The sequence below is a fragment of the Mustelus asterias genome, chromosome 10 (genome assembly GCF_964213995.1).
Source record: "Mustelus asterias chromosome 10, sMusAst1.hap1.1, whole genome shotgun sequence".
In the NCBI taxonomy this organism is placed as follows: Eukaryota; Metazoa; Chordata; class Chondrichthyes; order Carcharhiniformes; family Triakidae; genus Mustelus; species Mustelus asterias.
Genome location: NC_135810.1, coordinates 57,199,862 through 57,216,693, shown reverse-complemented (window position 1 = coordinate 57,216,693; position 16,832 = coordinate 57,199,862). Strand labels below are relative to the sequence as shown.

At 45.3% G+C, this 16,832-nt stretch overlaps 1 protein-coding gene across 1 annotated transcript in view; it reads right to left on the bottom strand.

The window, feature by feature from the left end:
* Nucleotides 1–16,832, bottom strand: part of LOC144500030 (short transient receptor potential channel 6-like) — a 162,171-nt gene that overhangs the window by 74,069 nt on the left and 71,270 nt on the right. The window contains exons 4-5 of the mRNA XM_078222785.1: nt 11,593–11,757; nt 10,428–10,644 (exon numbers count right to left, since the gene is read on the bottom strand). Coding sequence (XP_078078911.1) covers nt 10,428–10,644; nt 11,593–11,757 — 382 coding nt within the window. The remainder of the gene's footprint in view (nt 1–10,427; nt 10,645–11,592; nt 11,758–16,832) is intronic.

The following is a 16,832-nucleotide window of genomic DNA, read 5'->3' as shown; positions in this document are numbered from 1 at the left end:
GCACCCCCAGAGCGGTCCAGGCTCCGGAACCGCATTTTAAGCAGGCCTATGCACCGCTCAACAACAGACCAGGTGGCAGTGTGGGCCTCATTATAATGGGTCTCCGCCCGGTCTCGGGCCTCCACACTGGCATCATCAGCCATAACTTCAGCGGGTAGCCCTTGTCCCCCACGAGTCATCCTGGCAGCCTGGGCTAGTCTTCAAATAGCCCAGGGATGTCCAAACTCCACAGGACATAGCTATCATGGACATTCCCTGGGTGCCATGCACACACCAGCATAATGATCAGTCTGTGGTCATTGATGATCTGCAGGTTTTGCAAGTGGAAGCCCTTCCTGTTGATAAATGGTTGCTCCTCACCTCGCAGGGATGTGTGTCCCACCCACAGCCCCCTGCTCATGGGGCATTCCAGCTATGGCAGCGAAGCCTGCAACCCGGGCCTCCTACTGTGCCTGGCCAACATCAAAGTTGATGTACTGGCCTGCCCAGGTGTACAAGGCATCCGTGATCTGGCACACACACCCATGCACAGAGGCCTGTGATATGTGACAGATGTCTCCACTGAGTGCTTGGAATGATCTGGCCCCTCCCCTGAGGTGCCAGATCTGCCAGGACCTGACACAGGTGCCACACCGGCAGTGCCATGCCGGACACAGCCTCAGATAGGCCCTCAAAGGATCTCCTTGTCCTGTATAGTCTCTGTCTCCACATCCTCCTTCTCCTGGTATTTCCCCCCCCTCCCCCATGGGAGACTGCGCTGCCACTTCCTGGGCCTCACCAGCAGCCCCCTGCCCTCCTTCTGCAGGTTCTGCCACTGGCTGGTCTTGCAGTGGCCGTGTGACTCCCTCCACCTCCTGAGCCGCCTCCTCCTGCTCCTCAGCAGCTGCCACAATGATGGCCAGCTCCAGACCTATTAGTCCAAAATCCCCCCCCCCCCCCGCCCCCACTTGAATGCTGGCAACACAACACAATCTGAGGTGCCATGCATCACCTGATTAGGCTGCCTGCCATTGGCATCATGGCCACGATAGGCAGGGAGAGCATACAGGTTGATGTGCAGGTGTGGCCATTGCGCACTCTTGAGCCATTGCCATGCCTGCTACTACAACGTCCCCTTCCAGGCATGTCAGGCACACGAGGCAGGGACAGCCTCCTAGCTATCACAAGATGGGTTCCCATTCCTTGCAGACTACATGCAGTTTGAGTGTCACTGTTCATCAGAGCTTGGAGCACCTGCTGCCTGAACTGATGGGCCCTCAAGCAGCATATGGTGCACTCCCCCCGCCCCCGTGCTAAAACCCCATCACTCAGTCCAGTCCCTCACCACACTCCACAAAGACAACAAAGGAACATCCCTGTGCCTCGAAACAGCAGCGCCCCCAGCACTTAGTGAAGTTCCCCACCCCACAGAGACAACAATGGAACATCCCTGGACAGCACCTCCAGCACTCAATTAACTTCTCCACACCACCCAGAAAGTTTCCGGTCCCTGTCTCCTCCCTCCCTTGCACTCTGGGGGATTCAGCTCCAAAACACTTACCCCCTTGATCTTCTTTGGCGCTGCCACACTGGCCCTTTTTTTTTTAAGAGCAGTTGTAAATGCCACTAGCATGATGTCACGCCAGAGAGGGGGGAGATGCTAGCGGGGGTGGGGGGGGAGTATTCAGTTGCGAACCCGCTAATGATATGTAAAAGTATGATAAAGCAGGTAAATTGCGCCATACTGATTTTCAGCAAAAAGCTTAGGCTGGGAAACACGCGGAGACCTGACCACCCAACGGGAAACCCGTGAAACAGCCGCCGCGAAGTCTCGTGGCCCGCTGCGCTACTCGAGCAGTGCAGCGGGCTGGGGGAATCAACCTCGTGAAGTCCGGTCTAACTTTATTTGAACAACATTTGAACAAATTCCAGCTGCCTTTAACAATAACTGGGTCTTGAAATTTCACATGGCCCCGACATTTTCTGGGGCCTAAATTTGTGGCTGAAGCTGTCCCAAAAACCATGTGCCTCAATGGCGTTGCCACACCCATGTTGATCCTGAGCTGCGAATATTGAAATGAGGGTCAGCTGTTCCACAGTCCTGAACATCTAAAACCTTCGCACTCCACACATTAAGTTAGAATGGGAAATGTAAAGTGCTTCTAATGCCAGCATAAGCCAAGGTTGACACAAGTGAAGGAACTCCCTGGCCTAGCTTTTTGTCCCCTAGTTGACTGTGGACTTAGAAGATTTCCTAGTTTGCCGCACTCAATTCTTAAAAATGTGCCCTGCAGTTCAGATTTTTGGTTGAAAGGCGCAGGCTTGGAAAGCAGTCAGGATGGGTGATTCTGGAACATATGCGGAGGCTGGTGGGTGTAGAGGTGACCTGGGAGCACAGCCTGTCTCTGTGTTCCAGCACCTTGTTTACATATATTTAAAAAATCCCTATAGCTCTCACCCTCCCACACATTCCCTATGCCTGATCCATGTCAACCCAAACCCCACCCCACCCCACCCCCATAGCCCCATGCCAACTTAGTTCCCTCTACTCAACCCCATTGCTCCCATACCTTCTGTGCCAACTTGGTGGTGCTCCTCCATCCATATCCTCTATGGTAACTTAGTGCCAAGCCAAGCCCCGCCATCCACCATCCTTTGCTCTTATCCCCTCCATGCCAAAACACCTAGTGTCTGTGCACAATTCCTTGATAGCTTTGACACTTCCTGGACAGCTTTGACAATTCCCGGACAGATTTAACAGATAGACAGCTTTAACAGTTCTTTGACAGCTGGACAGTTCCAGGACAGCTGGACAGCTCTTTAACAGCTGGACAGTTCCAATTAATTTATCAAAAGCACATAATTATGTTCATTTTTAACAATCCCAGTGAGTGCCTTACTGCTCTCAAAGAGTGGCTTACCTCTCCCAAAGGTTTCCTAGGGCCCTACGCAAAGAGTTACATTACCTCTTCAAAGGGGTACCCTGGCTATCCAAATGCATCAACCAAGTTCAGACCTTCTCTTACCTTTCTAATCTGTATATCCTGGATTCCATACTCCTGTTCTTCCAAAATCCCACTTCAGTGGAGGCAGCTGGTGTTTTAAATAACTCGCTGTCTCAGTGAATCATGCATGTCTAATCCCAGCCTGACTTCAGCTGTACCCCCATGAAGGTGGGAAATGCCAGGTTCAGGGGTGGGACTCAGAAATTCAAGCCACAAATTCTAGGCCCCAGTTGTACCCCATTATCATGGACTAGGAGAAAGAGCAGGATGTGGAAAAGAAGAATTAGTCAATATGTGATGGGGCGGCACGTTGGCACAGTGGTTAGCACTGCTCCCTCACAGTGCCAGGGACACCGAATCAATTCTCAGCTTGAGTCACTGTCTGTTAGAGGAACTAGCTGGGGTGAATGCATGGGGTTATGGGGATAGGGCCTGGGTGGGATTGTAGTCAGTGCAGATTCGACAGGTCAAATGGCCTCCTTCTGCACTGTAGGATTCTACGATTCTATGTGAGGAAGGGTCATCCTTCACACTATTACCTTCTCTCCATCACACCCCCGAGAATATTCAGGAAAGATACTTCCAGTGAAACCCAATGATGACACTGAGACAAATGTGGCACTACCGGAGATATCTGTAGTAACAGCCATGGTGTCGTTTGGGCTTTTATTTAACCATTAATTGTTGGACACTCCTGGACACCCGGGAGATTGTCTGACAGCAGGTAAACAACAATATACAACCAGCCAATTTGACTCCTTTCCCAAGGTGTGCGTGTGTGTGTGTGGTGGCGGGGGGGGGTGAGAGTTTGGGCGGGGGCAACAGATGGCACCCACAATGCTTTGGGAGTTCCGTGGCCAACCTCCTTAACATTAATAGCAACCTCCCACTGTATGTCCAGACCCTGTGTTTGTCATGAAGAATTTACCCTTCAGAATCTGGCCCTCCCAGCCGTGTGAGCAGATGGTATGAGACGCATGCTTGGCAGCTCCCAGTCCTGGAGTTCCATCAGCTTCTGCAACCCCCTTCTCCTGTTGAAATTGTTTTTTCTGCCTCCTTGCCATGTCCTCCTCCCTTTATTAGCACCGTTTTAGCAGATTATCTGGTGAAGGGGCACAGAATTGTACGTGAGCCATTCCGTGTAAGCAGCAAGTCAACTCGCTGGTCCAAGGAATCTTCTGCCCTGCCATCTGGCGTTACAATATGGCTTTCTAAAAGCTGCACCCTAATTTTCAAGTCTGTTAGGCACAGTTTTCCCATTTTCCACAGGGGTTTTATTCAATAAACTTCAATTAATGTTTAAATGAGCTGACCCCAAATTATAACAGATTAGCTCGGTGGAGGGTCAGAGGCTACCGGCCCTGCCTTTGGGAGAAAAACATTGCACAATTTCTCACAGGGAATTTCAGACCCAAGCAGTTTGTCTGAAACTTACCTTAACTAATACTCGGCAAACAATGGTTTAAAAGTCAACTTTACCTGTAATGGATGCACCTTCTCTGAATAACTAAATCTGCTCAGCTAACGATTTGGCTGAGGTACCTTTACTTCAGAATACCCTGTGGTCTTTAATTTTCAGAGCAATTAAACTTCACATTTTGCAATTTAAATCTATTTCCAGCAATTAATTACATTTCACAAATTAAGTTTAATGTGAGTTTTACAACCTCCTGAAGTATCATTAAGTTGTTGCTGTCTTGCTGCTGAGAATAGTGATTTGCAAAAGCACATCAGCGCCACTAACAGGACTTCAGCGGTAAAACAGCCCCCAGTTTGAACCACGATCATTTTTCGGTGCTCAATCCTCTGTCAGAAGCTATAACCTTTTCACACAGTGAATAATAAGGCTAAATATGATTGGACAATTATGATTTGTCAAGGAAGAGCGTGGCAATTTTCCACTGGTCATGCCCTATTTACCATGATGTGGAGTTACCGGCGTTGGACTGGGGTAGGCACAGTAAGTACTCTCACAACATTAGATTAAAGTCCAACAGGTTTATTTGGTAGCATGAGCTTTCAGAGCGCTGCTCCTTCATCAGGTGAGTCACTTGAGTCACCTGATGAAGGGGCAGCGCTCCGAAAGCTCGTGCTACCAAATAAACCTGTTGGACTTTAACTTGGTGTTGTGAGACTACTTACTGTGCCTATCCACCATCACTTTTATTTTGGCATTTCTGCTACAACATTTTGGCATGTCCACTACAACTTTCACAACTTTTACACATGCACCATAGAAAGCATTCTTTCTGGTTGTATCACAGCTTGGTATGGCTCCTGCTCTGTCCAAGACCGCAAGGAACTACAAAGGGTTGTGAACATAGCACAGTCCATCACTCAAACCAACCTCCCATCCATCGACTCGTCTACACTTCCCGCTGTCTCGGAAAAGCAGCCAGCAAAATCAAGGACCCCACGACCCGCGGACATTCTCTCTTCCACCTTCTTCCATCAGGAAAAAGATACAAAAGTCTGAGATCACATACCTACCGGTTCAAAAACAGCTTCTTCCCTGCTGCCATCAGACTTTTGAATGGATCTACCTCGCATTAAGTTTCTCTACAGCCTAGCTATGACTGTAACACTACATTCTGCACTCTCTCCTTTCCTTCTCTATGCACGGTATGCTTTGTCTGTATAGCGTGCAAGAAATAATACTTCTCACTGTAAAATAATACATGTGTCAATAATAAATCAAAATCAAATCACTCCAACCTTTCCTTGTGATGGAGACTTTGGGCACTGTTGCAATTTTAATGGCCCTTGTTTCCCCCTCCCTGTCTCACAGTATCCAATATTTATATGTGATCTATTACAGTGCTTGTTGGAGGCCATTTAAATGCACAGGACATCAGGGGAGAAGTTGTTTGTACCCCCCGCAAAAGTGGATTTGCAGGCTGGGTATCTATAAAATTAGATGCCATGGCGGTGGATGCTATGGGGTAGTGCCATGGCTGCAGCCTACCCAATTTCTCTGGCATTTTATCAGTGGCAGGGGAGGCATTAGGTGGCCCATGCAGTCTTGGGCCAACAAATGCCCTAAAGTGGCTGATTAATGACCACCTAAAGGCCTCCTCCAACCACTGCCTGTATTTTAGCCAATTTCACTGGGTGGCATATTTCTTGATTGAGGCACCTTGCTCTGACACCTTGTACCCAATGGAGACTATTGCCCCCCATGGTAATCCTCCCAACACGTAATCATAGAATCCCCTACAGTGCAGAAGGAGGCCATTCGGCCCATCGAGTCTGCACCGACCACAATCCCACCCAGGCCCTATTGCCATAACCCCACTTATTTACCCTGCTAATCCCCTGACACTAGGGGTCAATTTAGCATGGCCAATCACCATAACCAGCACATCTTTGGACTGTGGGAGGAAACAGGAGCACCTAGAGGAAACCCACATAGAAACAGGGAGAATGTGCCAACTCCACATAGACAGTGACTCGAACCTGGGTCCCTCGTGCTGTGAGGCAGCTGTGCTAACCATTGTGTCACCGTGCCACCCCAAATCTTCCTGCTGCCCTAATCCAGAAACCCCAACCCTCTCGCTGAGGTCTGAGAGCCTGGCCCAAGTGAAGCCCTGAATTTAGCTGGGTCTCCACATTCATGGGTCCTCGCAATGGGGCCTCCTGTTGTCTCAGCAGTGGCCATCGCTTTCAGCGGCGCAACTGGGACTTGAGAGTTCCTCGTGTCTTTTTAATATTCATTCATGGGATGTGGGCATTGCTGGCGAAGCCTGAATTCATTGCCCATCGCTAATTACCCTCGAGAAGGTGGTAGCAAGCCAACTTCTAGAACCAGTGCAGTTCCTGAGGTGTAGATACATCCACAGTATTGTTAGGAAGGGATTCCAGGATTTTGACGCAAGGACAGCGAAGGAATGGCAATATATTTCCAAGTCAGGATGGTGTGTGACTTGGCAGGGAACTTGAATGTAGTGGTGTTCCCCTATATCTGCAGGCCTTGTCCTTCTAGTGGTAAAGATCATGGCTTTGGAATGTGCTGGCAAAGGAGCCTTGGTGAGTTGATGAAGTGTACCTTGTAGATGGTAGACATTGCTGCCACTGTAGATTGGTGTTGGGGGGAGTGAAGTTTGAAGGTGGTTTATGGAGTGCCAATCAAGTGGGTTGCTTTGTCCTGGATGGCGTTGAGTTTCTTGAGTATTGTTGAAGCTGCATTCATTTTGTAGATGGTGGACAGGCATTGGGGAGTCAGAAGGTGAGTTACTGCACAATTTCACACTGAGATGGGCAAGACTTTGGATGGGAAACCTTTTGCCCCAGTTGAGAACTGGTGGAGGTGGGAGGCGGAGAGGAACTTTGAGACCCCTTAAACACACTTTGCCATCCGGTCCCAGGACTTAGGCTCAAGAATATTGGTGAACCTCCTCTTCAGTCCACTGCAGCTCTGACTGAAGACAGCAACTCTCTAAGGGGATATTTCCCCTGAGGTCTTGTAGCCACAATATTTATAGGGTTAGTCCAGTTCACCATTCCCAGCCTCTAACGTTATTGAATGTCAAGGGCCGATGGTTAGATTCTCTCTTGTTGGAGATGGCACTTGTGCAGTGCAAATGTAATTTGCCACTTATCAGCCCAAACACGAATACTGTACAGGTCTTGCTGAAAAGGACACAAACAGCGACCTTATTATGGAAGGAAGGTCACTGATGAAGAAATTATTTTTTTAAATATTCGTTCATAGGATGTGGGCATTGCTGGCTAGGCCAGAATTTATTGCCCATTGCTAATTGCCCTCATTTAGAGGCACGTTTAAGAGTTAACCGCATTGCTGGAGTCTGGAGTCACATGTAGGCCAGACCAGGTGAGCATTGCAGAGTCCCTTCCCTATAGGGCATTCCACCCACACCACCTCAATATTGGATAGTGGAATACTTAGTAATGAGATGAGGGCTTACATTGAAATAGTTCAGCTAAGGAGTAGCTACTTGTGCAGGTCGGGTTTTCAACACTACAGCTAGGGATGTTATGGGACCAGTTGCCTTTGGTGACTCCAATGCTTTAAGCTGAGTTGGCTGTACACTGGTATCTGTGGTGGTGGGAGCTTTAAGGGAAGGATCATCATGAGGTGGGTTTTCTTTGTTGTTAAAAAGAGCCTCCAAATTCCATATCCTTTCCAACGCAGTGACTGCCTATTTCAACCTTTGTAATAAAAGCTATCTGCACTCCTATCTCAGACCACCTGTGGCTGTGAAATGCTTATCAATGCCTTTGTCTCCTTCAGACTTACAATTCTAAAGATGTCCAGACCACCCTAATATCCCATAACTCATACAAAATTCTGCCACCCATACCTCCGCTACCCATCCTTCATCCAAAGTTCTGCTGCCCATACTTCTGCTATCTATCCCTCATCCCTTTCCTCATTGATCTACATTGACGGCACGCCCCAGACATTTCAAATTTGAAATTCTTACTCTCCTATTTCAATTCCTCTCTTTTTTTTACTCCTCTCCATCTTTGTAGCCTTCTTCATTCAACCCACCAAGAACTCCAGGGCCTGAATTTTGCAGCTATTGGGTCTCCTGGGAAACTCATCCCTGCTGCCTCTGAATGCCTCTCAGCTATTTCATGCTCAAATGAGCATTAAATGGCTGTAGGTGGTATATCTGCCCATCACTCAGGAGGAAATGTCCCCTTAGAGAGTTGCTGTCTTCAGTCAGAGCTGCAGTGGACTGAAGAGGAGGTTCACCAATATTCTTGAGCTTAAGTCCTGGGACCGGATGGCAAAGTGTGTTTAAGGGGTCTCAAAGTTCCTCTCCGCCTCCCACCTCCACCAGTTCTCAACTGGGGCAAAAGGTTTCCCATCCAAAGTCTTGCCCATCTCAGTGTGAAATTGCTGTATGGTCAGAGCAGGCAGGAACCGGGAATCCCATTCCTTCATTTCTCGCACTCCCCACCTAAAGACCTGCTGATGGGGGAGCTTGAAATTTGGGCCCATGTTTCTCCAGTTCTGGCCTCCTGTACATTTGTTCAGTGGACATAGAAATATAGCATCATAGAATGGTTAAAGCACCGAAGGAGGCCATTCAGCCCATTGAGTCCATGCTAGCTCCATGCAGCAGCAATTCATCTAAAGCCACCCCCCTGCCTTTTCCCCTTTGTCCAGCAAATCTTTCCTTTCTGGATAATGAACCAATTGCTTTTTGAATGCCATGTTGGATTCTGCCTCCTCCACAGGCATCAGCACCTAATCATTACTGCTTAAAAAGGTTTTCCTCATGTCACTTTTTCTCCAAGAAGAACACTCCCAACACTTCCAATTGATCTATGTAACTGAAGTTCCTCGTCTCTGGAACCATGCATTCATGTGAATCTTTTCTGCACTGTCTCTAATGCCTTCACATCTTTCCGAAGGTGTGGTGTGCAGAACTGGCCACAACATGAACCAGTATTTTATACAGGCTGATCATAACATGCTTGCTTTTGTACTTCATCTTCATCTTAGCTGGGCTCTATGCTCTGCGATCCATTCTTCTTTACTCTTCAGCTCCTTCTCTTTCTTTAAGACCTTATATTAGACCAGCTCTTCGAAAACCCCATTCATTTTTTCCAATGGTTCAGTATCAATTTTTGTCTCGTAACAATTCTATGAGGCACCTTGGGCCTTTTCCATACTATCAAAAACAGTATATAGGTGACATACGCTTAAGGTGAGAGAGGGAATGTTCAAACGAGACGTGAGGGGCAGGTTTTTTTATACAGAGATGGTAGGTTTCTGGAACATGCTGCCAGGAGTGGTGGGGGAGGCAGATACGATAGGGGCTTTTAAGGGGATTTTAGATAAGCACACAGATATGCAAGGAATAGAGGGATATGGATCACAGGCAGGCAGAAGCGATCAGTTTAATTTGGTGTCAAGTTGGGCACAACATGGTGGGTCGAAGGACCTGTTCCTGTCTGCATTGTCCGATGTTCTAAGTACAATTGGTCATTGTTGTTAATTGACCTTACCTTTCCTACTCATAAATATCGGCAACGTCCTACATGACATCTGTTAACCTCTCACATGAATTTCTTAATAATAAAATAATGCTTTTTAAGCACTGAGGCCAATTGAGCAAGCATGAGTGATATTACAGATTCTTCTATTACAGTGAAAGTGCTGCCATGATAGTTGTTCAGTCATGAAGTTGATCTTTCTCTACATCCCAGCTATAACGGTAACACTACATTCTGCACTCTCTCGTTTCCTTCTCTATGAATGGTATGCTTTGTCTGTATAGCGCGCAAGAAACAATACTTTTCATTGTATGCTAATACATGTGACAATAATAAATCAAATCAAAGTCTACATCACCCAAATCCCCAGTAGGAAATTGCTTTGCTGACTCAGTTTGTAATAAAACTCTTTGTTCATAAGGTTCACTGCGCTAGGTTCCGATGTAATGTAATGTGATTGAAACAAACCCCTACCTATTACCCAGGAAACGATTAGCAGTTCCATCCACGTGAAGCCAGTTGTTTTCATTCTGAAGAGCTGTCTGGGATGATCTGTCGTTGACTCATTTGGCAGGAGTTTGGTGCCTTCGAATCTATCAGCCGCGTTCATAATCAGCAGTCCAAGAAAAACAGTGAAAGAAGCTCCGTGTGCTACAAATTTCATAAATGGTGCTCGCATGATTTTCCCCAGCTGTAACACCACAAAACAAATTTACACTTTACAGCATTGTTCGCCTTAGTTAAAAACCTTCAAAAGACCTGAAAATATTAATGAAACAAATTTTGAAATTCCCAAGAATCATTCGCTATTGTGATTATACATCGATGGATTTAATTTGACTCACTAACCTCTGCAAAGCATTTCCCTTTTATGAACAATTCTTTTTCTTACAAGCTCTCAGTTTGTGCCAGACTTCTCTTTTAGTGACCTCCACGAACGTCCTTGCAGGGAGACTCATTCTTTATCGTCTGACCTACATCCACTTCTATGTTTTATTGCATCATTAACTTTTAACTGTAATTTATGATTTGAACATTGCCGGATCAAGATGCGACACAATTTGAGATCTTCCCTCCCAAATACAAATCAAAGTTGAGGAAAAGTTACAGACATCCGACATCACCAATCAAACACAGCTTGCAGCTCGCAATAATTGGAAGTTATGTCTGAGGCAGCAACACCTGAGTTAATGCCAGTTTGAACAATAGCAAAACACCACAGGCAGCAATGCAAGCTTGCTCTTTTTTCAAGCACTAATGGTAGAAAACTGAATATTTGAAACAATTAGAAGAGTAGATAAAAGCAATAAATGAATGCTGCAGTAATTGCCTCTCAGTAATGTGACCAACAAGCAAAATCAACTTGCCCCCTGTGAAGTCCATTTGCAGACATATTTGAATATAAGAAAAAGACCTGTGCGAGGGAAGTATTAAATTTAAGCAGCAGTGGATTCCACTAGGAGCTATCAGCAGAAAATGCCCTGTTTAATCATCATCCAGGTGATAGGATCGCACTCTGGTTAAATATCCACAGCACAACCGACTCCATTGGCAATGAAATTAGGACCTTTGCATTTGACCAAATGGGTTTGTCTCCACAATCTGAGAAGAGTTTTTTAAGAAGTCGAAAATAACCAACCTTGCTGCAGGGAGCAATCCAATAGCACAAGGCCAGGAATGGTAGGCCAATGGCTACAGCAAGCACTATCAGAAACTTCATTGCTATTGACTGCTGACGTAATCCTGAGAGGTTTTCATACCAGATAGACAGAAGCTGCTGTTGGCAGTTTGGATGAGCTACAAACTTGAAACATAAATAATTTAAATTAGAAATTAAAGTGCATCTTAATATTGGAGCTCAAACATTTTAAATATGATGCACCTACAATGCAAGATTTATTTTCTTTATCAAACAAATTAAGATGATAAATGTATTAATGATGTAATCATAAAAGCACTAAAATTTGAGTCTTCAACAGATGAATTATTTACACTTAAATTCAGAGACTTATTTAGACATTCTGAAGGTGAGAATATTTCAAATTTAGAACCTTCTTTACAACATGTTTCTGTAACATTAACAAGAAACAGAGATCAAATTTTCAAAATCTAGCAGTCGATTGCTAGAAGTTCCAACTAATTCCAAACTGCTTTTGGTGAACTCCGCTACATTTATATCCAAAACACAATGGCAATGCATGTGCGATTGCAGTCATAGCCTCTCCCTCCAATGCAGCCCCTTTATATCAGCCAGCAATAAGGAGATTCCTAAATGCAAAGTCAGATACACTTGGCTTTCAGGCAGTCCCAGAGAAGGGAATGTCATAAAGAGGGTGGAGAGCCAGAAGAAATAATGATTGATCCTTTACAGTTAACATGCGACTACTTATTTCTGCAGGAACTGGATGTGGACTTGGTACAAGTGAAATGAAGAAGAATAGACAACAACAGACATATTCATAGAATCATAGAATCCCTACAGTGCAGAAGGAGGCCATTTGGCCCATTGAGCCTGCACTGACAACAATCCCACCCAGGCCCTACTTATCTACCTTGCTAATCCTCCTGACACTAAGAGACAATTTAGCACGGCCAATCAACCCAAACTTCACAAACATTGCAAACAATAGCACAGTTAATTTGTCATTCAGTGCTGAATGTATGTGAGCACATACAAAATGACAGGTGGGGAACCCAGAAGTCACAGCAAATAATGGCATCCCTGAGAAGTTAGCCCTTCTCTGACAAGGAAAACTGCACTGATGCAGTTTCATCCTCTCTTCCACTCCTTTTCCTATATGAGATGGATAGAAAGCTCAAGTTACTGCCGACATTGATGTCAAAATGAATACCCAGGTGAAACTCTGAGGATGAGTAAATCAGATAAATAAATAGGAAATAATTTCTTCCTTTCTTTCACAAGTCAGGGAGCCCAAAAGTAAGAAGTCCGGGGACCGAGCAATGAGCAGAGTATCAGGAGCCGAGGTAAAAATAACTTAAAGCAATGTCAGCTCATGGGAAAGTGCAGGTTGGTGAACAGCAGGTTTTTTTTATGTGACTAACTATAGTCTTCAGTTTATTTCTGTTAAGTTTAGTCAGTCCAGTAAATAGCAGAATGATAGAACACCACAGTCCCATGGAGTGCACATCCAGTTCCATGTGGGAACTCCAGAATGCTTTTCATGTCTTTGACAATCAAATGTGCTGGACATGTCATCAGCTGGAGCAGCTCAAACTCTGGTTTTTGAAGCTTGAGCAGGAGTAGCTGATGTCACTGTAGGGCATTCAGGAGGCTGAGAAGTAAATGGACAGCACAGTTCTAGAAATGTTCATCTCATAGCCTAAGGGTGGAATAGCAAAGGAATGGATGACCAGCAGGCAGTCAAGGAGGACAAGGTAAGCAGTGTAGGCATCCTCTGAGGGCACCTTACCCTCCAGCTGGCATATTGCTGGGCAGGGTAGCTAGATTGAATTCCATGGCACAATGGACGCTTCACCTGTACAGGGCAAAGCAAGAGTGATAAGAAATTCTGTAGCTAGTGGGAAAACAAGCAACTCTACAGTTGCAGACATAATCCCAGGTTGGTATATTTCCTCCTTGCTCTCTGGGTCCAGAATGTCACCAAGCAGCTGCAGAACAATCTGAGAAGTATGGGTAAATATCTGGCCCACAACATAGATAAAGAGAGGGACAGAGTCCTGCAGGTAGATTTAATGGAGTTCGAAGGGGACTAGCATGGAGGACTTCAAAGGTAGCAATCTTCAAATTGCTCCCAGTGCCAGGTGCTAAAAGAATAGAAATAGCAGAATAGTGTAAGTGAATGCATGGTTGGAGAGATGGTGCAGGAAGTGAGGGTTTTAGATTCCTGAGCTATCAGATGGTTCTGGTGGAGATGAGACCTATACAGGCCAGACTGCTTGCATCTCAACTGGGCCCAGACCAATATGTTCATGGAGTGGTTTGCTAGTGCTGTTGGGGATAGTTTAAATTGACTTGGGAGAGAGATGGAAACAAGAATGTAGCATTAGAAAGGAAAAAAAATGCACAAAGGATTACAAGAGGCAGCAAACACTAGAATAAGAAATAGTAAGGTAATGGTTGGATGTCAGACAGAGTAAGAGGGAATGCACTGAGGATTAAACTAGGCACATGTATGTGAATGCACAAAGCATGGTAAATAAGGTTAGTAAGCTGCAGGCACAGATAATGCATGGGAATATGATGTTGAGGAGATAACAGACTTGGCTCAAAAAAGGGTACTAAATATTCCTGGAAATGAGGGGCGAGATTCTCTGGTCTCTCCACGGAATGTTTCTCAGTGGCAGGAGGCAGTCCACTGTTGGTTAGCAGCAGGATCTCCTGGTCCCAATGCTGTCAATGGAATTTCCCATTGAATCTACCCCACACCGCCAGGAAACCCACAGCTGTTGGTGGGACTAGAAGATCTTGCCAGCATGAACAGCTGGAAGATCTCGCCCAAGGTATTCATGAAAGATAGGGAAGGAAAGAAAGACAGAGCAGTGGCTGTACTGATCAGAGTGAATCTAGAGAGAGAGGATGTTCTAGACAAGTCAGTGACAGAATCTATCTGATTAGAGTCAAGAAACAAGAGAGGCACCATTACATTATTGAGTATATTCTCTAGAATATCAACTTGTGGGAAAGATGTAGTGGAATTTGTACGGAAATGATCGAGAATTGTTAAAACTATGTAGCCGTGGTAATGGACACGACCATTAACCTATCTGTGAAAGTAAAATAAACTAAATGTAAAGGGCAGAGAGGGGAAAGTTTTTGAAATGAGATTCAAGAGAATTTTCTTGATTAGTATATTTCCAGCCAAACAAAGGAAGAGGCAGAACTAGATTTGATTCTGAGGAAAGAGATAGGTCAAGTGGATCAATTGTCCGTACTAAACCATGTATGGAACAGTCATCATAGTATTATAAGGTTTAAGTTGGTTATGGAAAAAACGATCTAGAGTACGAATATTTATTTGAAAGAAGATAAGTTTCAGTGCATTGAGAATGGACCTGACCCAGGTAAATTAGAATGAAAGAATGACTGGCAAAACTGTAATGAAAAAAATAACTGCCTTTAAAGAGGAGATAGTTCAGGTACACTTGAGGTACATTTCTATGCAAAGGAAAGGATAAACCAAACAAAGCAAGAGTTCCCCAGGTGACAAAAGAGATAGGAGGTAAAGTGGAGCAGATAGATGTACATAACAGATATTAGAATGATCATACAAGTGAGAACCAGATTGAATATAGAAAATTCAGAGGGGAAGTGAAAAAATTAATAAGGGAGGCAAAGAGAGAATATGTGAAGGGAATAGCAGCTAACATGTCTATCCCAGGACACTGAGAGAGGCGAGGGAAAAAATTGCTGAGCCCTTGGCCAAAATCTTTGTATCCTCTTTAGCCACGGGTGAAGTACCAGAGGATTGGAGAGTGGCTAACATTGTTCCTCTGTTTAAGAAGGGCAGAAGAGACAATCTGGGAAATTACAGGCCTGAGAGCCTTACATCAGTAGTGGGGAAATTATTGGAGAAGATTCTTAGAGACAGGATGTGCTCACATCTGGAAGGCTTAGCGATAGGCAGCATGGTTTTGTGAAGGGGAGGTCGTGTCTCACAAACTTGATTGAGTTATTTGAGGGAGTGACAAAAAAATTGACCAGGGCAGTGGATGTTGTATACATGGACTTTAGTAAAGCCTTCGATAAGGTTCCTCATGGCAGGCTGATACAGAAGATGAAGCCATATGGGATCCAAGGTGAGCTGGTAAAATGGATACAAAACTGGCTTGGGCATAGAAAGCAGAGTAGCAGCAGTGGAAGGGTACTTTTCCAACTGGAGGTCTGTGACAAGCAGTGTTCCACAGGGATCAGTGCTGGGGCCTGTGTTGTTTGTAATAAAGATAAATGTTTTGGTGGAAAATGGAGGTGGTCTGATCAGTAAATTTGCACTTGATACAAACATTGGGAGATTAATGGATAGTGAGGAGGATTCTCAGAAGATACAGCAGGATATAAATCAGCTGGAGGCCTGGGCCGAAAGATGGCAGATGGAATTTAACCCAGACAAATGTGAAGTGATGCGATTTGGAAGGTCTCTGCAGAAGGAAAATATGCAGTAAATGGTAGAGCCCTTAGAAATATTAGCATACAGAGGGATCTCAGCGTGAGATCCACAGTTCCCTGAAGGTGGCAACTGAGGTGGTTAAGGTGGTCAAGAAGACGTATGGCATGCTGGCCTTCATCGGACAGGGCATTAAGTATAGCAATTGGAAAATCATGTTGCAGCTGTATAAGACTTTGGTTAGGCTGCATTTGGAGTATTGTGTACAATTCTGGTCGCCACACTACTGGAAGGATGTTGATGCAGGATTTACCAGGATGTTGCCTGGTTTGGAGGATATGGACTATGAAGAAAGTTTGAAAAAACTTGGATTGTTTTCATTGGAGTGTTGGAGGATGAGGGAGGACCCGAGAGAGGACCTGTCATAGATTATGACAGGCTTGGATAGAGTGGATAGTCAGAGTCTTTTTCCCAGGGTCAAAGGGTCAATTATTCAGTGGCGTAGGTTGAATGTGGGAGGGGGAAAGTTTAAAAGAGATGTAAGGAGCAAGTTTTTCACACAGAGGGCCCAATTTTACCATTTTCATTCTAAGTGCTGAATCTGGGCGTAATGCAGATCCAACTTAGAAATCTGCTTTCAGGCGCCCCTATACACACTCAGCCTGAAAAAAAAAAATTGCCAGTCCTATTCGTGCTGTGGGCGGGGCTTAGTGCGGCCGAAACAATCGGAGCTCTGAACTGCGCAAGCGCAGTTAGAAAATAATTTGAAAAAGCGCGCCCATGTCAGATCGCTCCC